This window comes from Ovis aries, chromosome 1 (genome assembly GCF_016772045.2).
Source record: "Ovis aries strain OAR_USU_Benz2616 breed Rambouillet chromosome 1, ARS-UI_Ramb_v3.0, whole genome shotgun sequence".
Classification (NCBI taxonomy): Eukaryota; Metazoa; Chordata; class Mammalia; order Artiodactyla; family Bovidae; genus Ovis; species Ovis aries.
The window spans coordinates 90,906,151-90,933,350 of record NC_056054.1 but is presented as its reverse complement, the minus strand read 5'-3'; the positions used below and the strand labels follow the sequence as shown (position 1 = coordinate 90,933,350).

The 27,200-nt window shown below is 38.7% G+C and overlaps 1 protein-coding gene across 3 annotated transcripts in view; it reads right to left on the bottom strand.

Moving 5' to 3' along the window:
- The window catches only part of MAGI3 (membrane associated guanylate kinase, WW and PDZ domain containing 3), a 241,312-nt gene that overhangs the window by 61,838 nt on the left and 152,274 nt on the right, over positions 1–27,200 (bottom strand). For all 3 annotated transcript variants that reach the window (XM_060412922.1, XM_004002337.6, XM_012178938.4), the window contains exons 4-6: positions 24,582–24,791; positions 15,402–15,579; positions 11,601–11,680 (exon numbers count right to left, since the gene is read on the bottom strand). In XM_060412922.1, the coding sequence (XP_060268905.1) occupies positions 11,601–11,680; positions 15,402–15,579; positions 24,582–24,791 (468 nt within the window). The remainder of the gene's footprint in view (positions 1–11,600; positions 11,681–15,401; positions 15,580–24,581; positions 24,792–27,200) is intronic.

Here is a 27,200-nt window from a genome sequence, read left to right as displayed (position 1 = left end):
AGAATGGATAATAGAGACAAGCAAGTTGAAGCAACAGAACTTAATGACTAGCACGAAGATTGTGGGAGGGGAGGAGGTCAAGATGATACCCAGGTTAATGGCTATTTAAGCATAAATATGATACATTATACAATATTTATTGGATACCTATGGAAACAGCTGTGAGAAGAGGAAAGAAGTGTTAATTTGGATTTAGAGGCATTTAGCAGACAGATATCTGGAGGAGGAAGTGGCAACCCACTCCAGTACTCTTGCCTGGAGAATCCCATTGAGAGAGGAGCCTAGCGGGCTACAGTCCATGGGGTGGCAAAGAGCTGGACACGGCTGAAGTGACTGAGACAGCACAGGAGACAGATAATAAGAAAAAAAATGAGGAGCACCCCTGGACACTTAAGAGATGACATATTTTTTAAAGTCAGAATTGATAGAACTTGATACTTAGCTGCAATGAAGAAGACAGGGTGAGGAAAAAGTTGAGGATGATAATCAGTTTCAGGCTCAGAACTGGGAGGATGTAAGGTCAGCTGGTGACGGCAGGAAGTGCACGTATACAAAAGACTTAACTCAGTTTGGAAGTTGTTGCATTTGAGGGGCTATGCAACATCCTTGTACAGATACCTAACAATTTCTTGGAAATATGAACCTGGTCCTGTTCTCAAAAGAGAAACAGAGGAAGATAAAAGATCTGGGAGACACTGCAATTAAAGCTATGGCAGCGGACAAAATTACTGAGGTAAGTTGTGAATAGAAAAGATGGAGAATAGAAGCTTAGGAGCATTACCAATTCAAGGAGCAGAAAAAGTAAGAATGGGGGAGTGGAGTCAAAGAATACAGACGAGGAGAGCATGGTTAACACGAACAAATGCTTTATAAAGCTGTCAGGACTGGAGATAGGGGCTAAAAGGAGTCCACTAAATCTGGCAATCAGGCAGGTGGTTATGGGTAACATTGAGAAAAGCAGTTTCACTAGAAAGGTAGAGGGCAAAATTCAGCATGCTGCTGCTGCTGCTGCTGCTGCTAAGTCGCCTCAGCCGTGTCTGACTCTGTGTGATCCCAGAGACGGCAGCCCACCAGGCTCCCCAGTCCCTGGGATTCTCCAGGCAAAAACACTGGAGTGGGTTGCCATTTCCTTCTCCAATGCATGAAAGTGAAAAGTGAAAGTCAAGTCGCTCAGTTGTGTCCGACTCTTCACAACCCCATGGACTGCAGCCCACAAGGCTCCTCCGTCCATGGGATTTTCCAGGCAAGAGTACTGGAGTGGGGTGCCATTGCCTTCTCCGAAAATTCAGCATACTGTAGTATTAAAGAGTAAATTGTGGAGTCCTTAAGAAATAGCCTTCTTGTTTTGTTTTGGAAACTCAGTTGTTTAAAAGAAAAAAAAAGGCAGTTTGAGAACTCTACAAGAGAAGATAGGAAAGACCTAACCATATTTTCCTATTTTAAAAGCTAAAGCACCTTCCCCGTGCCAAAAGTTGACTCAAAAAGCAAAACTATTTCTGGCATATCAAGCTGCTTGATTGGTTCTAAGGCCCATGAAATTATCATTCCTCTTCTCCAAATAGCAATTTTCTTATTTAAATTTATAAATTATCATCATTTTCTCATTGTGGAGCTCTATTCAACTGATAATTTTCTTTTACCATTCTCTCAATTCTATAAAGGTATCAACATGAACACATTTTAATAAAAATGTCTTTAGTAAAAAATTTAATCTTTCTTTCATCATAAGAGAAAAGTAGTGAGCTGAAAGTAAAATGGATTCCTGATGTTGAATTTTTAAGATAACCATTTAATTAACACATTAATTATTTTGAGTGGAAGACAAACATGTACACTCATTAAACCATCAGATATGGTATAAAAACACAGGTTATGAATAGCAAAAGACTGCGGGGGAAAGGGCAAGTTTTAGGAACTGTAAAGTTTTTCTAGATCTTAAATGTTCAGCAAAAGGCAAACAATATCTTAAACTGTAAAAACTTACATTTAACATGCTGTTATTACTATCCCCTTTACTAGCATCTACTCTGTGCAAGATACTATGGAGACTACAATGTAAGTTAGATATAGTATAGTCTGCAAATAGCCCATTGTAGGGCTATTTCTCCCCTATTCAGAGAAGAGACCAAGTATATGGTAAATGTGGTAACGAGGCTGGGGATAAAACAAACAGGCTCCAGGTTCCAAATTTTGGGGTCCCTAAAGGGAAAAAAAAAAGCAAAAAAGCAAAATGGCTCTCTGGGAAGGCCCTTACAAATAGCTGTGAAAAAAGAGAAGTGAAAAGCAAAGGAGAAAAGGAAAGATATAAGCATCTGAATGCAGAGTTCCAAAGAATAGCAAGGAGAGATTAGAAAGCCTTCCTCAGCGATCAGTGCAAAGAAATAAAGGAAAACAACAGAATGGGAAAGATTAGAGATCTCTTCAAGAAAATTAGAGATACCAAGGGAACATTTCATGCAAAGATAAGCTTGATTAAGGACAGAAACAGTCTGGACCTAACAGAAGCAGAAGATATTAAGAAGAGGTGCCAAGAATACACAGAAGAACTGTACAAAAAAGACCTTCACGACCCAGGTAATCGTGATGGTGTGATCACTCACCTAGAGCCAGACATCTTGGACTGTGAAGTCAAATGGGCCTAAGAAACCATCACTACAAACAAAGCTAGTGGAGGTGATGGAATTCCAGTGGAGCTATTTCAAATCCTGAAAGATGATGCTGTGAAAGTGCTGCACTCAATATACCAGCAAATTTGGAAAACTCAGCAGTGGCCACAGGACTGGAAAAGGTCAGTTTTCATTCCAATCCCAAAGAAAGGCAATGCCAAAGAATGCTCAAACTACCGCACAATTGCACTCATCTCACACGCTAGTAAAGTCATGCTCAAAATTCTCCAAGCTAGGCTTCAGCAATACGTGAACCGTGAACTTCCAGATGTTCAAGCTGGTTTTAGAAAAGGCAGAGGAACTAGAGATCAAATTGCCAGCATCCACTGGATCATGGAAAAAGCAAGAGAGTTCCAGAAAAACATCTATTTCTGCTTTATTGACTATGCCAAAGCCTTTGACTGTGCGGACCACAACAAACTGTGGAAAATTCTGAGAGAGACGGGAATACCAGACCACCTGACCTACCTCTTGAGAAACCTATATGCAGGTCAGGAAGCAACAGTTAGAACTGGACATGGAACAACAGACTGGTTCCAAATAGGAAAAGGAGTACATCAAGGCTATATATTGTCACCCTGCTTATTTAACTTCTATGCAGAGTACATCATGAGAAACGCTGGGCTGGAAGAAGCACAAGCTGGAATCAACATTCCTGGGAGAAATATCAATAACCTCAGATATGCAGATGACACCACCCTTATGGCAGAAAGTGAAGAGGAACTCAAAAGCCTCTTGATGAAAGTGAAAGAGGCGAGTGAAAAAGTTGGCTTAAAGCTCAACATTCAGAAAACGAAGATCATGGCATCTGGTCCCATCACTTCATGGGAAATAGATGGGGAAACAGTGGAAACAGTGTCAGACTTCATTTTTTTGGGCTCCAAAATCACTGCAGATGGTGATTGCAGCCATGAAATTAAAACACGCTTACTCCTTGGAAGAAAAGTCATGACCAACCTAGATAGCATATTCAAAAGCAGAGACATTACTTTGCCAACAAAGGTCCATCTAGTCAAGGCTATGGTTTTCCAGTGGTCATGTATGGATGTGAGAGTTGGACTGTGAAGAAAGCTGAGCGCTATAGAATTGATGCTTTTGAACTGTGGTTTTGGAGAAGACTCTTGAGAGTCCCTTGGACTGCAAGGAGATCCAACCAGTCCATCCTAAAGGAAATCAGTCCTGGGATTTCTTTGGAAGGAATGATGCTGAAGCTGAAACTCCAGTACTTTGGCCACCTCATGCAAAGAGTTGACTCATTGGAAAAGACTCTGATGCTGGGAGAAGGGGACGACAGAGGATGAGATGGCTGGATGGTATCACCAACTTGATGGACATGAGTTTGGGTGAACTCCAGGAGTTGGTGATGGACAGGGAGGCCTGGGGTGCTGCGATTCATGGGGTCACAAAGAGTCGCATACGACTGAAGGACTGAACTGAACTGAAAGGGAAATGCAGGTTACTATTAGCTCAGTTGGTAAAGAATCTGACTGCAATGCAGGAGACCCATGTTCCATTCCTGGGATGAGAAGATCCCCTGGAGAAGGAAAAGGCAACCCATTCCAGTATTCTGGCCTGGAGAATCCCATAGACAAAGGAGCTTGGCAGGCTACAGTCCATGGGATAGCAAGAGTCAGACACAATTTAGTGACTACACCAACACCATAGGGAAATATAGGTGATTTTGCAAAGGCATATCCAGTAATACGGGTGGGGGAGTAACTCTTGGATTAAAACACTTTCAGCATCCCTGGAATACTGAGTGCAACTTTGGTTGCTCTATCTTATGAACTGAAGTGGTTTGCCATTCCCTTCTCCAATGGACCACATTCTGTCAGACCTCTCTACCATGACCCGTCCGCCTTGGGTGGCCCCACCCGGCATGGCTTAGTTTCATTGAGTTAGACAAGCTGTGGTCTGTGTGATCAGATTGGCTAGTCGTCTGTGATTGTGAGCACAGAAGAACTGATGCTTTTGAACTGTGGTGTTGGAGAAGACTCTTGAGAGTCCCTTGGACTGCAAGGAGATTCAACCAGTCCATCCTAAAGGAAATCAGTCTTGGGTATTCATTGGAAGGAATGATGTTGAAGCTGAAACTCCCAATATTTTGGCCCAATGTGAAGAGCTGACTCATTTGAAAAGACCCCGATGTTGGGAAAGATTGGGGGCAGGAGGAGAAGGGGATGACAGAGGATGAGATGGTTGGATGCCATCACCGACTCAATGGACATGAGTTTGGGTAAACTCCAGGAGTTGGTGATGGACACGGAGGCCTGGAGTGCTGCGATTCATGGGGTCGCAAAGAATCGGACACAACTGAGCAACTGAACTGAACTGAACTGATCTTAAGAACGATACAATTAAGATCACCATGTAATGTATTCTCCACTTTTGAGAGTGAAAGGAGACACTATTATTAATTACACTGGGACAGTAGGAATACGAAGGATTAGTCCTTCACCAACCAAGGCATACAGTCACCCATAATGTAAAGAGCTTTAGGGGAACACACTTTTTCAGAGAATCATTTTCAACTTCCTGAGCCCCTCTACTTTGTTCTCCAAGGAAGCAAGAATGTCTTATTTAACAGGTGAGTTTTAGAGAATGAATTCAATGTGTTTGGCTCAGGGCCTTTTGGGTCCTCCTGCGGTTTCAGATGCTAGCCTGCCTGCAGAGAGGGTGCTGTCTGGTCTTTTGCCATATCTGTGGGAGGAGCCAAAAAACTGAGACAGAGGCTGGAGATTGAGTGCTTAAGTCTCCCTCTGGTAGGGGTGAAATATTAGTGAGCCCAATATAGGTGTGGCGCTAAGCCGTGTTCACTCATCAGACGGTATTCTAATCTCATCTTCGTTTCCTATGTCTTACTTCTCTATTGACGCCTCACTAATGAATGAAGATGGATTTTTCTCTTTTCTTTTTCTGGCCAGGAGCCATGTGGGATCCCAACCTGCCACACCAGGGATTGAACGCTTGCCCTCTGCATTGGAAGTGTGGAGTCTAACCACTGGACCACCAGGCAAGTCCCAAGACAGAATTATTATTTTTTGCTTCCCCCAGAACCCTAAGGAGATTAAACATTATTTTCAAGAAGGATGTCCGAAGGATAGGTGGCTTATTTCCTTCTTTTCCTCCTCCTTTCCTTCCAAGCATTTAAGTCTCAACTGAAGGGATAAGGGATAAGGGATATATAGATAAGACAGAATTACTGCTCTTACAGAGTATAGGTGTCTAGTAACAATGTGATGTCGTGGGTGCTACAATAGAAACATGCTGTGCACAGAGGCAAGAACACCTAATGCTAACCTGGAAGAGAATAGCAGAGGAGGCTACAAAAATTATACATTTGAGCTTAAAAGGATAAGCAGGTATAAGCCAAGTGGACACAGGGAACAAGGTTGGTTCCTGGCATAAGAAACAGGCATAACTGGCAAAGATAAAAATGTCATATTTATGGTATGAAAATACTTTGAGAAAGAAATAAAAAATACAGTTCAGTCACAAAAAAATCTTCACTACCCTCCCAAGTAGTCTAGACTTTATTCTGCTACAGTAGGGAGCCATTAACTAAAATGGGGAGAGGTATGAAGGCAGTTGTCTTTTGGAAAGAGTAATGGATAATGTAGCTTAACTTTTTTGATCATGTAGTCTCATCAATTAAAAATCTGACCATGTACTTTCAAGAGATTTACATATTCATAGACATAGATATACTAATCTACTAACATATACATAATAAGCATATACAAAATAGACATTTAAAAAGGAGATAAAGACTAAATAAACAATTATCCCAATTTTGCCTCAATGTGGTTGAAAAGAGCTCTTATGAGGTGTATGAGAAGTGTCAGCTCCCCCATTTTCTCACTGTTACCTTGGGCTTGCATATCTGTATTACCTTTAATCACCAGTGTCTTTGTAGAAATCCTTTTAAGCCACATTTTAACTTTGTGTAAATTAAAAACCATGTAACATGGTCTATAAATCCACTTAACTGTGCACAAGTAAACTGAAAAAACTTTACAGGGCTCCTGACAGAAGCAAAGGAGTCGCCTTCATTCTTCCTTTAATACACTCTGAGGAGTGTGCATGATAATCTGACCAACAGAATGAAGTAGAATACCATTGCCAATCTGTATGTAAAATAGTAGAGAAGTTTAATTTATTTTTTCCAATAAAAACATGATACTGACATTTTCTTCCTCTACCCAAATTGTTGGAATGCCATCATTTATTTTACAGACCACTGCCATAAAAGATACATTGCAGAACTGTAGGGAAAAAAAGGCCAGAATAATCCAAGTGTGTGGTAGTTAGAGGGAGAGGATGGTATTAAAAAAAAAAAAAAAAAAAAAAAAGCATGAATAGAGAATAGGGAGCATAGGGAGCTATATGAAAAAGCAAACATAGCAAAATGATCATTATAATATATGTATTCACTGAAAAACTCAGTTTTTCTATATGTTGGAAATTTTTCATAATAATATATTGCCAAAATATAGAAAAAAGAAAGAGCAGCAGGGATTGGAAACTATATAGGGGACAGAGCAAGAGGAGAAGCAGTAGCAAACAGGACTCAAAGGATTTTGCCCAGATGATTATAAGGATGGTACCTAAGAGAGAAGGCAAAATGTGGGGACTGCGGGAGAAAGATGCTAAATTCAGTTTTAAATATGTTTATCTGAAGTGCCAGTAGGGCAATCAAAAAGAAAGTCTCAAAAGTAGTAGGGTATACAGAAACAGGATTCAGAACAGAGGACAACACTAGAGATTCAGACAAGGAGACTAGCTACAGTAAGTTGATAGTTAAGGCTATGAAAATAAATACATTCTACAAGGGAAAAGAGGAAAAGGCAGAGAACTGAACTGAAACAATCAGCTGGTAGGAAAATGAATGAAAGGGCGAAAGGGTTAGTTGCTCAGTCATGCCCGACTCTTTGCAACCCAATGGACTGTAGCCAGCAGGTTCTTCTGTCCATGGAATTCTCCAGGCAAGAATACTGGAGTGGCTTGCCGTTCCCTTCTCCAGGGGATCTTTCTGACCCAGGAATCAAACCTGGGTCTCCTGCCTTGCAGGCAGATTCTTTATCATCTAAGCCACCAGGTAGCCCTAGAAAAAGAAAAGGAACGGAGCCGGCAAAAGAGACATCCTGAAAAGACTAATACCACATTCATCATCTTTAAACAGTCCAATTCTATAATACTACGTATTCTAGATTACCTTCACAATGGCTGATTTCACCTTAAGAAACTTACTGTGAAAAGCCTTAGGGAAGGACAAGGGAAGTGTGTCATAAAAAGTTATTTTAAAAATTATTTGAGGTATAATTTGTATTCACCACAATGCACAGATCTTAAGCGCTCATGTAATGATTAAAATATCAATGTACGTGCTTGTTCAAGTGCAAAGAATGAGCTTCAGCAACTGCAGGTGCCTATATAACCATCACCCCAAACAAGATGGAAAGGATGTCCATCATTCCAGAGAATTTATTTCAATTCACTATTCTACCCTCCTTCCCCATCATTTCCTGACTTCTATTAGCATAGATTAATTTTCATGTTCTTGGACTTTAAATAATGCTTAATTGAGTACCCATTCTTTTGGATCTGGCTTCTTTCATTTAACATGTTTCTGAGGTTCATCCATGTTGTTGAATGTTATCGACAGCTTTTTCTTTGTATTGATGAGTAGTATTTCATTGCACGAATAAACCACAAACTGTTTATCCATTATCCTGTTGAATATTTGGGATGTTTTGAGGTTGGAACTATTATGAATAAGGCTGTTATGATCATTCAGGTGAAGTCTTTGGGGGAATATTATGTTTTCATTTTTCTTGATATAACACCTCATAGGAAACTGCCAAAATTTCTCCAGTTTTTACATAATTTTACATCCCTACCAACATGTACAAATCCAAATGCTCTACAATCTCACCAAAGTTTAGTATTGTCAGTGTATTTGACTTTAGCCCTTCTAGGGGGTGTGAATAAATCATAGAGACAATTAGTGATAAGCACATTTTTAATGCTTTTTTTTTTAAATTGAGATATAGTTGATGTACATATCTTTTCATGTTCTTATTGGCTATTCTCTGTCTTTTGTAAACCATCTGTTCAAATTCTTTGACCATTTTAAAAAGCAACTTTATTGAGGTATAATTTACACATCACATAAAACTCTTCCGTTTTAAAAAATGTATCATTCATTGACTTTAATAATTTACTGAGTTTTGCAGCTATCTACCACAATCCAGTTTTGGAAAATTCCCATGACCCCAATATGGTTCCTTGTGCTGTGTGCTCAGTCGCTCAGTTATACCCAACTCTTTGCAACCCCGTGGACTGTAGCTCAACAGGCTCCTGAGTCCATGAAATTTTTCAGGCAAGAATTTTGAAGTGAGTTGCCATTTCTTACTCTAGAGGATCTTCCTGACACAGGGATTGAACCTGAGTCTCTTGAGTTTCCTGCACTGGTAGGCAGATTCTTTACCATTGTGCCATCTGGGAAGCCTATCCCTTGTGCTATTTATAATTAATCTCTATCCCCTTCCTTAGCCTGGACAACCACTAATCTGCTTCGGCTCTATAGATTTGCCTACTATAGACATTTCATATGAGTGAAGTCATGCAATAGCTAATCTTTTGTGTCTAGTTTCTTTCACTTGGCATAACATTTTTTGAGGTTCATTCATGTCATAGTATACATAGTATTTAATTTCTTTTTCTTGCTGAATAATATTCCATTCATTGTTTGATGGACAACTGAGTTGTTTCCATTTTTTAGCTATCAGGAATAGTGCTACTATAAAAATTTACATTCAAGTGCTCGTGTGGACATACATTTTCATTCCTTTTGGATAGATATCTAGGAGTGGAAATTTATATTTAACCTTTCAAGAAGCTGCCAAGCTCTTCTTCAAAGCAGTTGTACTATTTTACATTCTGCCCAGCAATATGCAACAGTTATAGTTTTTCCTCCATCTTTGCTAATCTCAAAGTCCTGAAGATACCCTCCTGTATTGTATTCTAGAAGCTTTAGGCATCTAGCTATTGTGACTAGATCACTGAGCCATCTGAAATTAATTTCTGTATATGGAGTAAAGGTATAGTTGAAATTAATTTCTCCTTCTGAATAGCCAGTTGTTTCAGCACCATTTGTTAGAGATTTTCCTCCCCTTGAACTGACTTGGCACTTAGGCTGCAAACTAAGTGATCACATATGTGTGCATCTATTTCTGGATTCTCTTACCCTGTTCCACTGATCCATTTGTCTATCCTATGGAGAGATAACACTCTTGATTACTATAGCTTCATAGCAAGCCTTCAAACCTGGTAGCCTAAGTCCTTTATCTTCGTCCTTTTTCAAGACTGTCTGGCTAACTAAAGCCTTTGTACACTATTTCCATATATATATATATGTTTTCAAGTAACTTAATTTTTTATGTTTATTTTTGGCTGAGCTGGGTCTTTGCTGCTGCACAGGCTTTTCTCTAGTTGCAGACGGTGGGCTGCTCTCGAGGTGCGATGTGCAGGCTTCTCGTTGTGGTGGCCCCTCTTGAGGAGCACAGTCCCCAGGACGTGAGGGCTTCAGTAGCTGCAGCTCCTGGTGTCTAGAGCACAGGCTCAGTAGTTGCGATGCATGGGCGTAGCTGCCTTGGGGCATCTTCCAGGATCAGGGATTGAACCTGTATCTCCTGCACTGGCAGGCAGATTCTTTACCATGAAGCCACCAGAGAAGACTTTTCATATATATTTTAGAATCAGTGTGTCAGTTTCTTAAAAACAGACTTTTAGAATTTTGATTGGGATTGTATAGAACCTAGATATCAATTTAAGGAGAATGAACATCATTATTAATAATATGTGTCATCCTATCTATATTGTATATCAATAAACACAGGATATTGCATCAATTATTTTAGGCCTTCATTGATTTATTTCAGTGATGTTTTATAGTTTTAGTGTAGAGGACTTGCACGTCCTCCAGTAGATTTACTCTAAGGTATCCTTTTTTATATAATTACAAATAAATTTTAAACATTTCATTTTCTACTTATTCCTAAAAAGGTCTCTCATGCTGAAAAAATATGTATAAATTCTGCTTATATGTTTTCTTCATAGATCGAAATTTAATCTTTAGGAGGACTATCTGAATCTCATCCTAATCCACGCATTTTTTTTTAAACTAAGGTATATAATTTCTGAGAGTCATACAAAAGAAATGCAAATTTTATTCATAAATGAATAAACTTTATACTCAAGAAGGCATAGCAAACATTTTGGTTGGGGTAAATTCTATACTTATTTGTAAGACCATACCATTAAACAGAACCTATAATATATAAGATACAAGCATGATTATATATGATATATAATTATATCTTATATATATTATTATACATCATATATCTTATATATATATAAGATATAAGTATTATTATTATTATAAATAATGTGTGGGGTAGAGGATATATTAGAAACTCTCACTGAGTTTCTGTTGTTGCTCTAAATGGCTAAGGATTATAGATACTGGCATATCTATCTTAGTGAAACAATTAAATATATTTTTGAGGGTGTAGCAGGCATTATGAGGTTACTCTGTGATTCAGAATGTACCTAACTTACTAAAATTTTTATTTAGAATTTTTAAAGTTTGTTTTAAAAAACAAATGTCTAAAAAATGGCAAATTTATTTTTAATCAAGATTTTCTTTAAAGGATTTAGTTGTATATTTTTCAAAAATCAAAGACTCATAAAATTAGATGTAATAACCAAATGACCAGAATCAGCTGAGAATGGTAGATATCTACCCACTGCTTATGGGCATAAGCACATTGCGGTTTGTTTAGGGTTTTGGAAAATTCATTATGTAAGCAGGAAGAGCAAGAAGGGATACAGAGAATAATATGGTATAAAAGGTTTCTAAATCTCTACCTCCGTCTTCACAGTCTTCAGGGGCTTTGGCTTTCTTACAAAGACGAGGATCCAACCAGGTGGTTGTCTTGGTATTGTGGCTGCAGAACAAAGATTTCAATTAGAAACAGTAAAGTAAAGAGGGAGAAAAGTATTTCAAAAGCAAAGATAAAAAGTGAATAAAAGGTATATGATGTTTGAACATTTATCTCCTCTAGGCTTCATTTGTATACCTCTGATTCAATAGTGGTGTTGTTCTCAGACTATTACTTCAAAATAGTCATAAAGGAAAGGTGATGCTAGAGGCACTAATTGAGAATGAAGGCTCTGAAGAAGGGATAAAATGCTAAGTGCATAATAACAGATGTTTATCTAAGCAGTCAAAAATATTTCAAAGGGTGGGCACATGGCCCCATACTGTGCCAAAAAGCTGCCCTTGAAAGCCCTGCTTTCTTGCTGGCTGAATTCCTTCCTGTTTCCAAAAAACACTGTCTTTCTTAGGTGCCTGTGATGTCTGGGCATTGTGTTGGGGATTAGGAATAAAGAGATGAACAATCAGATAGAGCCTCTTCCTTCACTGGGACTCTCAAAAAGGTGAAATAATGTAAAAAGTTGTAAAGTATCTGTTTCTGCAACATGCAATGAAAATCATGGGTATAGTAAAACTCAACTCTACAAAACTAAATTTTCAACAGTGAAAGTGAAAGTCGCTCAGTCATGTACGACTCCTTGTGACCCCATGGACTATACAGTCCATGGAATTCTCCAGGCCAGAATACTAGAGTGGGTAGCCTTTCTCTTCTCCAGGGGATCTTCCCAATCCAGGGATCAAACCCAGGTCTCCCACATAGCAGGTGGATTCTTTACCAGCTGAGCCATGAGGGAAGCCCAACAATACAGGAGTGGGTAGCCTGTACCTTCTTCTCCAGCGGATCTTCCCACCCAGGAATTGAACCGGGGTCTCTTGTATTGCAGGCGGATTCTTTACCAACTGAGCTATCAGGGAAGCCCTTTCAACAGTCTGGACTACATATTTAACATGAAAAAAAAAAAAAAAAGAAGAACAAAAAGATCCTCCTCATCCCTTTTGAAGTAGGGCACAGATGCTTTTTAAGAGCGAGGTCTGTTTCATTTCATTATAGGCCACAATCAGTTAGCTTCAGACCCAGGTCACCATGCAGTAAACACTAACGCTAAAACAAAGCTACAATACTGCTGAGTAGACAGAGTTATAGCTTAAGTATCTGAAGTATGAGGATATTAAAGAAAGAAAAATCCTGGAAGAAAATATATAGGAAGGCAATAAAATACAAAATTAAAGCTATCATCAAAGCAGAGGAAGAAGAACAATGTGATCAAAGAAATTAACTCACTAATCTCTATGTTGACCACTCTTAGGAAATAAAGCCAGTGGTTTTGAGGAATTAATCACACCTCCTATCCTTTTTCTAACTCCTGAGCTACTTACAGAGCTAGCTATGCAGTCACTTCCTACACATTGCCAGGTCAGATACTAGTTGGTAGACTGTGGAATACTTTTTTTGTATGCTGAATAATAGATAATCTAAGTAAGAGAAATCAGGATTGTCTGTGTTACCCATTCTGTCAAAGAGATAATTTCCCCAAACCAAAACCAGTAAAACCAGTTTAAGCAAAATGAAAATGATCAGGATTCTAAAGTTGCCTACGAACATGTAGATTGTTAGAGGGAAAAAAAAATCATGGACATATCTAGCTAAACCAATTTCAAAATTGCTACTTGAGAAAAGCTTAACTTTGGTTCCAAAGACTCAAACTTTGTACTGATAAATCAGCAAATGGAGGTGACCTGCTAGGACTTTACTCATTATTCCCCAAAGTAAAGAAACACTCATGGGGTTTGCTGCTGCTGTTAAGTTGCTTCAGTCGTGTCCAATTCTGTGTGACCCCATAGAAAGCAGCCCACCAGGCTCCCTGTCCCTGGGATTCTCCAGGCAAGAACATTGGAGTGGGTTGCCATTTCCTTCTCTAATGCATGAAAGTGAAAAGTCAAAGTGAAGTTGCTCAGTCATGTCTGACTCTTAGCGACCCCAGGGACTGCAGCCCACCAGGCTCCTCCATCCATGGGATTTTCCAGGCAAGAGTACTGGAGTGGGGTGCCATGGGGTCTATTAGACTCAGCTATTAATAGTCTCTTTTTGAAAATTCATGATTTAACAGCAGCAGTAACACAGACCAATCACATTCGCTACAGCAAACAAGAGAGCTTTATCTAGTAGCACATAATATTCAGTATACTCTAGACATTAACCCTTTATCAGATATATGGTGTGCAAATATTTTTTATCTCTTAGGTGGCTTTTTCCCTCTGTTGATTGTTTCCTGTTGCTGCACGGAAGTTTAAAAGTTTGAAATAGTTCCTCATGTCTATTTTCGCTTTTGTTGCCTGTGCTCTGATATCATTTCCAGGAAGGCCTTGCCAAATTCAATGTCATGGAGCTTTTCCCCTCCGTCTCCTATTGCTTCAGATCTTACATTGAGACCTTTAATACATTTCAATAATGATTACTGATAAAAACGTTTCTTTTATAAATTCTCCCCTCTGCCCCCAGAAAGTACTAACTTATCTCTGTTTGCAGGATGAAATACTCTCAGATTCAATATCTCATAATGTGCTTCTAAAGACATCTTAGCCTCTTTCAGTGACTCTACATTGTACTTGGGGGGTTAGTTTTAAAGTTAATATGAAAGTCAAAAATCTAAATTACCCTTAAAAAAAAACCCTTAAATTGTCCACAGAGAAGAACGTACCTGATTTTGTCAATTTTTGTATAATCCTGGTCATTAATGCCTATATAAATGTATAATGTAATCAATAAAGTACCACATGTGGTAAAAAAAAAAGTACACTGTACATAAAATATACATCTTTTAAACAACACAATCTTACTTGGTATAGTACAACGCTCACTGTATGGTAAAGCTGTGGAATTTGGAACATATTGAGTCAACTGGTTTAAGTCTCCCACCTCTAATTCCTTTCTGCATACATACGTATTTTTTGAGTGTAATTCAGCCCCAGTATTTTAATTGTTATTTAACTGTTATAGTCTATTACCTTACTACATTCATATTCTACCTCTGGGCAAAGAACTTTAAAGAGAATTATATCTGCATGGCAACATAAAAATACTTACTATTATATATTTGCATAATTATTTGTATAATATTTGCTCTCAGGTACAAACATGAAATCTTAGATTGATCAAACACATATGGTATCTTACAAACCAAAAAATGTATTTATACTTAATAATGCTTTTTCATAGAATAGTTTTATTTTTTGTGAATTTATATTGTACCAATTGCTCTGAGGATCAGTGATATTTTCCTCCTATATTATTTAACTATATCACCTGAATACATCAAATTTAAAGTCTAGGTCTGAAAATATTTAGCTAAGATAATAAACACGGCCTCCTTCCAAACGATGATAGCTTGTGAAATGCTCATTAAGGTGGACAATCCATCCCAAAGGCTTCAAAAAAAAAGCAAAGCAAAATACCCTTTATTCCTTGCATTTTTCATTATTAGTGATAAATCTGTTTTTAATTCTGCTATCTTCATAAAACTAGACATCAAACACATTATTCCTCTGTCCACATCAAATAAAAATGAAATATCATCCAGGGAAATAGATTAAGAATCAACTGTAATTTGTATGAAAAATATTTTTAAAGAAAGAAAAAAGAAATGGAAGTCTTGTAAAATTAGGTTACAAAAATTTAAAGGCAAGTCACACAGTGACAGGGCACATTAGAAAAGACACAAACATTTGCTTACTCAATGAAGTAGATCATCCCTGTATCAGTGTAGGCCATTTCCCAGTTTTTGGGCAGTGGTTCCAGATTTTCATCTCGCATCATATAATTTCTAAAGTCCATGGAACTGTTTGTTTGGTTGTAACTTGGGACGGTCTTTATCCAATCAGACGGCTCAGAATGCCTCTCTCTATTTTCCGCTATTCAAACAGAAGAGTGTGAAAAGGAGATAGAAGTTACACTCTCTTCAAACAGTCCTATTTCTAACAAAATGCCCAAATATATACTGCAAATTTCCTTGTCTGCTATGTCCATATTCTGCTATAACTGTTGAAAAAAACAAATACACTGATTTTTTTTTTTCATTTGCTAGTGACATTAACTCTGTTCAGCATCTCTGAAGCTAGTCTGGGAAAGAAGCAAAAACAACACTAGAATCAATTCTGTATACACTAAATATATAGATATTATGTCAATAGAACACATAAATAAATGTATCAATAAATATTATACTAACAACAACAAAAATAACAAAACTAAAAAAACAAACAAAATTTACACCAACAATAACAGCTGTAGCAGCACCTTTACAGTTCATGTATCAGGCTCTATTTTAACTGCTTTATATATATAACTCATAATCCTCAAAGTAAACCTGTGCATGTATATTATCACTACTGCTATTTCAAGATGAAGAAACTAAGGCCCAGTAAAGTTAAGTTAATTTAGGTTACACAGCTAATAAACAGCAAAGCCAGGATCTGAATTTAAATGGCCCACAGCCTTAACTGCTGTATGTATCAAGCTGTCTCGTGCACATTTAACACAGGCCTTTAAAATAATACTAGTTTTTAAAAATTAAACTCAATAGTAAGCCAGAAAGAAAAACACCAATACAGTATACTAACACATATATATGGAATTTAGGAAGATGGCAATGACGACCCTGTATGCAAGACAGGAAAAAAGATACAGATGTGTATAACGGACTTTTGGACTCAGAGGGAGAGGGAGAGGGTGGGATGATTTGGGAGAATGGCATTCTAACATGTATACTATCATGTAAGAATCGAATTGCCAGTCTATGTCTGACGTAGGATACAGCATGCTTGGGGCTGGTGCATGGGGATGACCCAGAGAGATGTTATGGGGAGGGGAGGTGGGAGGGGGGTTCATGTTTGGGAACGCATGTAAGAATTAAAGATTTTAAAATTTAAAAAATAAAAAACTAAAAAAAAAAAAAAGTAATCTAAAAAAAATAAAACAAAAAAACAACTCAATAGACTTCCTGTTGTTGAATTTAATTGTCTATTGGTGATATTAAAATCCTTTGAGAGTCCCAAAGTTCACAATGTAGGTAAGAATACTAAAATTCAGTTACTCTCCAGGGAGTTCACAATTTATGTACTTAAAACTTGTTTCTAGAACTTAAAAGATAATATAACTATAATAATTCCACACTGCAGGCAATGCCTCAGAATCAGAGATCCTTAGAAGAGGCCCTAGATATAATTACGTGCCATCCTTATAGTACTTCCACTCCAATCATCCTTCATTCAACCAAGTTCTATAAAGCCTTAATCTTACTACTTACTCCCTTTCCCTGTTTCTCAGCCCCATCCTTGCCCTACTTACCCAACTCAAATTCAATGATATAGCATTATAATCGCTCCCTTGTAAAAAAAACTCCTGAGGCCTTTTGCCCTACCTTACTTTTATCATATTGCTTGACTTAACTATGAAAGTGAAAGTGAAGTCGCTCAGTCGTGTCTTTGCGACCCCAGGGACTGTAGCCCACTAGGCTCCTCTGCCCATGGAATTCTCCAGGCAAGAATACTCTAGTGGGTTGCCATTTCCTTCTCCAGGGGATCTTCCCGACCCAGGGATCAAACCTGGGTCTCCTGCATTCCAGGCAGACACTTTAGCCTCTGAGCCACCAGGGAAGCCCTGACTTAACTATAATTCTATTTAACTATAACTAATTCTACTTAACTATATTCTATTCTACTCTCCACCTACTTTTCACCAGTATATGTAGCTGAACGCAGGTGATACTAACTAGTTCACTTTTAACTCGTGATCACTAATTTCAAGAGGGCATTTAATGATGTATGACAACCACAGGACATTTCTTTAGTCCGTTCACTCTGACTCTCAGAGATAACTTTCATATCTTCCTTCTTAAATCTTCTGCCTTATCCTGAATTTCATTTGGTGACCCTGTTTCCTATTTCACTGAGAAAACACAAAAGGAAGAGAACGTCTACAAATTCCCACCATCATATATATCTACATAGTAACTGTGCCCATTTTACTCTAACTCTGTTACTATGAAAGAACTCTGCGTTTCTAGCAGGTATCCTCACCCCTCTTGCCTACAGCAGTTCATTCTCCCTCTCTCATATATCACCAATCTTTCTCATCTAGTAGACCATATTCATCCACATAAAAACAAGGTATTTCTCCATTCTATGAAAAGAAATTAAACAATCCTTTCCCCGCTTCCCAGCAACCCCATTCCATTTCTCTCCCTTTTACACCAAAACTCCTTGGAAGAGTTTATACTTGCTACCTCCACTTTTGCCTCCAGAATGCACTCCAACAAGGCTTTTGATATCTTATCAATAAAACTGCTCTTATCAAGGTCACCACTTATCTCAACATAGCTACACCCAATGATCAATTCTCAAAGCCCATCTAGCTTGAGCTATCAGTAGCATCTTGGCGATCATTCTTTCTTGGAACATTCTCTTCTCCTGTCAGCCAGGACATGATACTCTCCTGGTGTCCCTTCTATCTCACTGGCTCTTCTCAGTCACCTGGATATCTGTATATTAGAGTGCTTTCCCAGGGTCCAGTCCTTGGACCTTTTCTCTTTCTACACTTACTCTCTTGGTGATCTCACTGTCACTGTTATACAAGCTATATGCTGATGGTGCCCAAATAAGTATTTTCAGACCAGAACACTGACTTTTAAATTCAATTTTAAACAAGACGTTTCCATTTGGAAGTCTAATGAACGTCTCAAATTTAAATATCCCAACCACAACCCCCTTTCCCAATGCAAACTGACTCCTCTTAAAACCTCTCATCTCAAAACATGCAACTCCATTCTTTCAAATACTCAAGTTAAAACCCTTGGAGCAGCCTTTTGAGATAGGAGACAGTGGGCCTCCGGGCCAGACACCTGGTATTGGTCAAGAGGAGTAAAACCACTCCTGAGGTCAAAGAAGACTTCCCTGTCTGCACGTGCAAGGAAGTCTTGTTGGTGGTCGAAAAGGGAGGGGGCGCCAGCCCATTATAAGTGTAGACGTGCACCCATAGGCTTCTGCAGTGGGATCCGTCTTAGCAAGAATGCATCTTGGGAAGGGTCCGTGGACCAGACAGGTGTGAAGAAATAAAGAAGACAATTGGCCAAATAGAAACAAAGACCCAGAAGGACTGCCCTATGAAAGTGATGTAAATCACATCTTTGCTCCTCCTCAGCCAGGACACCAGCATTCCCCTCAGGGGGTGCGTCTGTGCCTAGTTTCTGATTTACTGGGCTCCTCACTCAGGATACTGATACCCTTTCTCTCTGGATGTGTATTTATTTCTGTGTTAAATAAACTGTTTTTCTGTGTGCTCTCACATACATTGTGCTATGCCTCTAATAATAAACTCTGTACCTGTTTTTACAGTTTTTGCCTCCTTGACACATTCTTGCTTTCCAAGAGGGGCAAGAGCCAAGGGCCTCTTTGCTTCTACCCTCTATCCCCTGGTGGTCTGGTGGTGAAGATTCCAAGTTTTCATCTAGGTTACCTGGTTTAATTTCTGGGCAGGGAACTAAGATCCCTCTTCAGGACCACTCACGGCTCTCCCTCCGATATTACTTTGACTGCTCTCTCATACCTGATATCCAGTCTGTTGGCAAATGTTACTGACTCAATCCACTTCTTGAAGAAGGCGATGGCACCCCACTCCAGTACTCTTTCTTGCCTGGCAAATCCCATGGGCGGAGATGCCTGGTATGCTGCAGTCCATGGGGTCACTAAGAGTCGGACACGACTGAGTGACTTCACTTTCACTTTTCACTTTCACGCATTGGAGAAGGAAATGGCAACCTGCCGGGGGCCAGTGTGAGGAATTCCGCCCATGGCAAAGGTCATGAGGAAGGAGGCTTGGCATACGCAAAGGCGTGATCAAGCCTCAGGAAACCCCCTGTTCCCGAGCATCTAACCCCAAAGCCAGAGTCTGTTTTATGCTCTCACCTACACCTCTGACTTTACGGGGGGCTCTCCCCGATAACCGTTTCTCTCGGAGAAGGAGTAAACGTGCAGCTCCAAGGCAATAAAAATTCTTGGGCGTGACAAGAGTGTTTCAGCTTACGGACTCCTCTGAAGGTTATCTAGCCCACCTGTATAGGTTCGTCCGGCCACATGTGATTGTCTACAGCCTCCTAACCTGAGCGGCATGAGATGTTTTAGACTTACTAAAGGCAAATTCTTTTGGGGAGTTGGAAATTATTAGTATAGTGTGTTGGTTAGGAATTATTTGGTGAAGGGTTTTTCATTTGTTGTGTCAATAATTGCTGCTAATTCCCTGCTCTGGGTGGGACAAGGATGTCTCAGGTCAAACCTCTCTGCTGACAGACTAGCTTGTGTGACAGGATTATCCATACTCCTGCCACATGATTGTTTACTACCTCTTAACCATAAACAGCACAGAGTTTTGGAGTATTTTGAGAGTCTTAATTAGCATAGGACTTTTTCTTCTTGTTGAGTCAATGATTGCCACCAGGCCTCTATATCCTTAGGCACCTGGGAACATATTAATCAATGTATTTGGAATATAGCAAAGGAAATATAGTAGTTTTTGATGTTAGCAATACTAGACTTTTTGAATTAATGGATTTTCTCTTTTGTAATAGATCACTGTACTTTGTTATAAATCACTGTGTCCTTGCTATGTAAGAATGTAACTTTATCATATCTTAAGACTAAATAGATCTTAAGGGGAGCATTGGTGAAATGATTTTCATTTGTTGGGCTGATGTTTGCTGCTAAATCTCCATGTTCCCTACCCTTATAATGAATATAACTAACATATAGAAGAAATAAGTATTAACCTTTAAGCATATAGGAGAAATAAGTATTAACCTTTAAGACTAATCATGTTAACCTTGGGTTAAATAAATTCCTTTCTTGATTGTAACTCACTACACCCTCACCCTATAGGAATGCAACTTTATTTGGAGAGTGGTGCCTGGTTTAAGATAAAACACCCTTGGAAGAAATAAGATTTTTGGTTATCAGAAAGAAAGAATCATAAAATGTCAGCAGGTCTCACTAATGGCCAGAAGATGATGTAATATTCCTAAGACCTTTTTTTTTAATACATTTATGTGAAGCACCTGATTTTGACAAAGGTCAGGACTGCTGACTCCCACGTGACTCTGTATTCATCCCTGTGTGTAACAAAAGGTATATAAGCAAACCCCAAAATAAAGAAATCGGATCAGTTTCCGGAAAGACCGATTCCCTCATGTCGCTTCTTTCTTGCTCCCGTTTTTCTGGCTGAATTCCCATCTGGAGCATGGATGCTATTCCACGTAATCCAAGTTATTCAGCCTCTTTTTCTCCACTAATCTTCCTACTACACTATCCATTTCTAATCTCTCTAGATCTGTGATTAAATATGTATTTTTCCAAAGACGCCGACTCCGTCCCCACCTTCGAATCACCCTGGATCCACCGGGGCTGGACCCCGGCAGCAACCCACTCCAGTGTTCTTGCCTGGAGAATCCCAGGGACAGGGGAGCCTGGTGGGCTGCCGTCTATGGAGTTGCACAGAGTGGAACACGACTGAAGTGACTTAGTAGCAGCAGCAGCAATTCACTTCTTACCTCTCATGCTTTCATTGAATATAGTGAAAGTCACTCAGTCGTGTCTGACTCTTTGTGACCCCACTGACTGTATAGTCCATGGAATTCTCCAAGCCAGAATACTGGAGTGGGTAGCTGTTCCCTTTTCCAGGGGATCTTTCCAACCCTGGATTGAACTCAGGTCTCCTGCATTGCAGGAAGATTCTTTTGCCAGCTGAGCTACCAGGGAAGCCCTGAGTGTAAGCTGAGTATAAATCATCATTTTTCACTTAAGTTACTGCACTATCCTGCTAACTAACACCCTTGTATATGCCCATGCCTTCCTACTTCCTTTTCTCCACAGAGCAGCCAGAATGAGACTGGTAGGTTAAAACCTGTTTTATCATGGTACTCTTCTACTTAATACCATGATGGTTTCTCATCTCAGAATAAAAAACAAAATTCTTCCAGTGACCTATAAGATCCTGTATAACATACATTTCCACCACTCCCACCTCCATCATTATTTAACTGACCTCATTGTTACTATTATACTCTATTCCCTTTCAGCACTCTGCCGCAACCAGGTAAAATGTATGGTCTACATTGTTTCCAACCACCTTGGTTTCCTTGCTCTTGTCTGAATAATCCAGGGATGCTCCTACCTCAGGGCATTTGTACAGTATAATTAATTCCCTCTGGCTGGAATGTTCTTCCTCCAGATATTTTGAGCTCACTCTCACACTTCTTTCAACATTCCCTTCTTGGCGATGTCTTCTCTGATACTCTATCTAAAATTGCAACTTGGGCCACCGCTACTTTTTATCCTCCCCTTCCTTGGCTTTTTCTCTGGCAATCCACTCAAGTACTATTGCCTGGAAAATCCCACGGACAGAGGAGCCTGGTAGGCGACAGTCCATGGGGTCGCAAAGAGTCGGACACGACTGAGCGACTTCACTTCACTTCGCTCCCCCTCCTTGGCTTTTTCTCTCTAGCACTATCTAACTTGCTATAAGCCATTCATTCATGTTGGGTAATTCTGTCTCTCCCACCAGAAGGTACGGTTCGTGAAGGCAGGGGATTGTGTCTGGTTCGCTCTCTGCTTTAATTCCAACTTCTAGAACAATGCCTGGCACTTAGTAATCAACCCGGTGCTCAACAGATATTTGTTGAATGAATCATTTGAATGAAACATATGATTTATTCTCTGTGTAGAGAAAGTGATAGAAATTAAAAGGTACCCAATGTATAAATCAATCTGGAAGGGAATTACATTCTTGGGATATATATACTAGAGAAAAGTGGAAACAACTATATGAGCAATAATACTTTTCTGAATACAGTTTCAAAAGACTGCATAAAGTTCACTTAATAGCCAATGATTTGAAAACATTGTGCATATAACACCAACTCTTTGAAAAAATTTTAGCATATTATATAACGTATGTCAGCCTGTTGGGATATATTAGCATTCTTGTGTTAATTCTCAATAAGATATAAAATAATATACATACTTGTATATACAAATAACCCTCCATCTAGCCTCTTCTGCTTCCATCCCCAACAATTTTCTGATCTTTCAAGACAGAAATTATAGTCCCCCAAAGGAATACAAAAAGCAACTTTAAATAAAGTTAACAACTGTGGTTAGTACTTAATCAGAAAAGAGGAAGGGCTTTCAGCCATGTCTTGTATTTACTTTTCCTTAAAATAGTCTGAATAGTTTCTGTTACAAAGAAATATATGTGGAAGAGTCCTATGGTACCTACACACAAGAGATAGAATACAAACTTCCTCCCACACCCTCTTGGATACATTTCCTTTAAATATTAATATCAAAGAGGCTATAATGTCTGGTTTAACAACTGTCTTAAATGACAAGCATAAACTACAGAGCTCACAGATAGGTGTACCTCTAAGGGAACTGCAGGGCTCACTGAGAGGCTCTGCATTAGGACATTCAAAAAAAAAAAAAAAAGGCATTTTCTTTTCCTTCAAATTAAGAACATATAACTCCCATTTGGGGACAGAGTCATGGTTTCTAATTCCATGTCTTAAACACTGAAAAATGTCAACAGATGTAAATTTGTGGGAGAGCAAAGTTGACATCAATATCATAAGACTCTAGGATTGGATGATTTCCCTTAACAACCCCTAAAGACTTAGATGTAAATTCACCTAAACCTTTTTAGACCTGTTTTCAGCAAAATATATTGCTGTAATTCATAACAATGTAAGATGTTATGACCATAAATCAGAACTCGCCCTGAGGAGGGGGACACATGCAATGAGTGTAATACAAGGATAGATAATAGCAAATTTTAATAACTGATAAAGGAAAAAATCAGAATGCTTTGGGAAAATGACATGGTAACAGATTCTGCAAATTTGGAGTTATAATCAAATGCTTTCATTTACTGGTGATTGTGAAACTCACTTAGTTGTATCTGACTCTTTGCTGTAGCCTGCCAGGCTCCTCTGTCCATGGAAATCTCCAGGCAAGAATACTGGAGTGGGTTGCCATTTCCTTCTCCAGGGGATCTTCCCAACCAAAGACTGAACCCAGGTTTCCGACACTGCAAGTGGACTCTTTACCATCTGAGCCACCATTATATATTTTTTAGCTCCTACTACATGCCAAGCATGGTTTATGGCTTAAGGAGTACAACAATGAACAAAAGCAGCAAAACCTCAATCCTTATGAAGCTTATATTCTAGAGTTTTGAGTGAAATTATTACAATAAATAGCACTGAAATCAGTTCTGCTGTGATTAATGAGAAGTATAAAAATCTTCTAAGGAATCACTATGTTATTTAGGGATACTCAAAGGCAGAAGATTCTCTATCATTAAATTTATATTGGTTTGGCATTTAATGAAAAATGTAACAGTCAAATTTGGAAATTTTCTTTGAGTGACTCAGAATTTAAACTCAAAATATTGCTAAAAACCTTTCAGATAACTTTTAACAGCATATTTCTAAATGTTTGTTTTTGTTGAAGGCTACATCTTAACATCTATATTTTGCTTCAGTTCTGTAAAGTAGGACTTAGGTCAACAAGATTCCCATATTCAAGCATCAGAAATGAATCTCAAATCTTTTAAGCAGCAGGGTAATGGCATATATTAGTACTAATAATAGTTTATAACTGATTTACCAAAACCACCACTTGGGACAACTAACTTCAGCTTACAAAATGGTCAACAGAGATACACGATTTCACAGAAAACTTTAAAAAGAACTTAGAATCCCATCACTTGCTGTTCCTACACTTTGGGAAAAATTTAACTACTTCCAATTCAGTATCATATTAAAGTCAACCAGGAGTAACAGCCAGAAGTTGTTCATCTATTTACAAACCTGCATTTCCACTGCCGTTAACAGCTTCCTTGTCTTCATCTTCTTCCTCTTCAGGAAGAGAGCTGTCCATTCTTTCCATCTTGCTGACAGATGTAGTCCGTTTTCTCTGGGACTCTGTGTCAAATTCATTATCAAAGAGGACCTGATCAACTGGATCTGCCTGGAAAGGGCTGGGCTCTGCTGGAGGCTTGGGAGTTCCATAGAAGTTTCCTGAAGACAAATAATAGAAGCTGAAAGCATTGAAAGTTGAATCGAGAGTTAGAACAATATGGCTTACTGTGTCTCTGCCCTGTTATACTGCAGGTTCTGAACACCCATCATTGGCCAAAAGGAGGTGAAAGCACTTTTTCTTGGTAGAGGAGGAGATAGACCAGAAAGAACTAATTTCTCAAGTGCTTGTCACCATATATTACCTAACCTTATCTAACACTCTAAGACTATTTGTACTAAGGCCAGGAAGTTGACTTTACATATGTAGGTTATTTATTCCTACAGGGCTTGCTTTGCATGGGTTTTATATTAGGGCCTAATTTGTGAATTTAAATGCATCAGTGCTCTCGTGTAAGACTAATTGGCATAAAAAGTGGGAGTAAAGGAGGAGAAAACTAGCTCAAATAATTTTTTTCTGATATGTAACATAATGAGTTATTTCCGTAAAATAAGTAAATATGCAGGCAAAGGATAAAGCTAAGCACCTACCAGTCTGTTCTGAAATGTAGGCTGCTTATGTAAACATAATTTTTAAAACTTTTTCTGAGCATTTTAATTATATTGTTTTATCTGACAACTTATTGAACAAACAGAAACTTCATTAGCATAATTCAACATTTGCTTGCTCTCAGGAAAGCAAGATATACTTTAATATGCTGTCTTGAAAATCAGTAATTTTTACAGTAACAATGAACATTCCAGAATAGAATGAGAACAACTGAATATCTTCTCAGTTTGCCATGTAGTCCCCAATATGCAGCCACATACGATGGAAATCATTCAGTGAGTCTAGCTATGTTAGCAGTTTATGGCTCCTGCTAGCTCTGACCTTATATCAACCACTCTGCTGATGTCACAGAAAGATAAACAAGGACAGGGAGTAAAATATTCATGCTCTTCTTTTATTTAAAAAAAAAACAAACTCCCAATTCCTTGGCTCCTAAGGAGATGATTATTCATATAAGGTAAATTAACAGGGTATAAAATGGATTACTTTTCTGAGAGGAAACAAAAGCATAAAAAGTTATTCACCATATCACAGAGGCAAAGTGCAAGTCGCTCAGTCATGTCTGACTCTTTGTGACCCCATGGACTATAGAGTCCATGGAATTCTCCAGGCCAAAATACTGGAGTGGGTAGCCTCTCCCTTCTCCAGGGGTCTTCCCAAACCAGGAATCGAACCCAGGTCTCCCACATTGCAGGCAGATTCCACAGATTCTTTACCAGCTGAGCCACAAGCGAAGCCTAAGAATACTGGACTGGGTAGCCTATCCCAGGATTCCTGCCACAAGGGAAGTCTAAGAATACTGGAGTGGGTAGCCTATCGCTTCTCCAGCAGATATTCCCGACCCAGGAATCACACCAGGGTCTCCTGCATTGCAGGCAAATTCTTTACCAACTGAGCTACCAGGGAACTAGGGAGGCAAATCTACAAAGAAAGCTTACCTTGATGTGCAGGCTTTGAGGGGGCAAGTATTAAGAAAATTTCTTCGGGAATCTGACTTTGTGTGTGAATTGTCATTAAAATGCTCAAGACTAAACAATGAAATCAAACTAACAATACTTTTCAACCACATCTTCCCTCTCTCCATTCCTTGGCTTCCAAATCTAGGTTTGAAATGGAGTTAATCCTATCATGCAAATGTATGCAAAGAGTCATAGTAAAACAGACTAAGGATCTCAGTAAACTTCTGGCCCATAAGTAAAGCAAGGAACAATGAAAAAGCCAGTTCACACTTCTCAGGGATAGAAGGCACAGAAATGCTTCAAACGGAGGTTTGGTTGGGGAACAGGATGCCCTAGGATCTCATTTTTCCCTTCATTATGTCCAACAGTCATGCTACCAAGGTACCCAGATGTATCAGGAGAAAGTTGAAAGTCCTTTTCCCCCCTCCCCCCCCCCCTTTTCTAAGGATGGTAGTTTTACAGGAAATACTAAAAACACACTTTTACTGAATACTGTTAGTAACTCTTATCTAATTCTAGGTTTAACTTTTTTCTAGAATGAAAAATATGAAAAAATTCAGGATATGATTGCTATATGCATAATCAGTGACAAGAACTTGGAACTTCATAATAAATTCTGGCAGTTCCTTTATTTTTAAAAAATTATTGGCTTAGATGAAAAAAAGAAAGCTAACAGTGCTTATAAGTAAATTAGATCTATTTTTCTGGAGTTGTTGGTAAATACCAAGATTTCAGATACTGAAAGGTATAGAATTACAAAGTTTGTGAACCCCAATGATAGTTAGTCACAAAAAAGCTTTTCATCTTTTCGAAGCTATACGGGAGCTTTTTCTTTTTTCTCTTTCTTCTTTTCTGAAGTGTTTTCATTTTTACGATAGACCAACCATTAAATATTTTAAACCCATATAAAATCGAGGACAACAATGTTAGACTAGTTAGAAA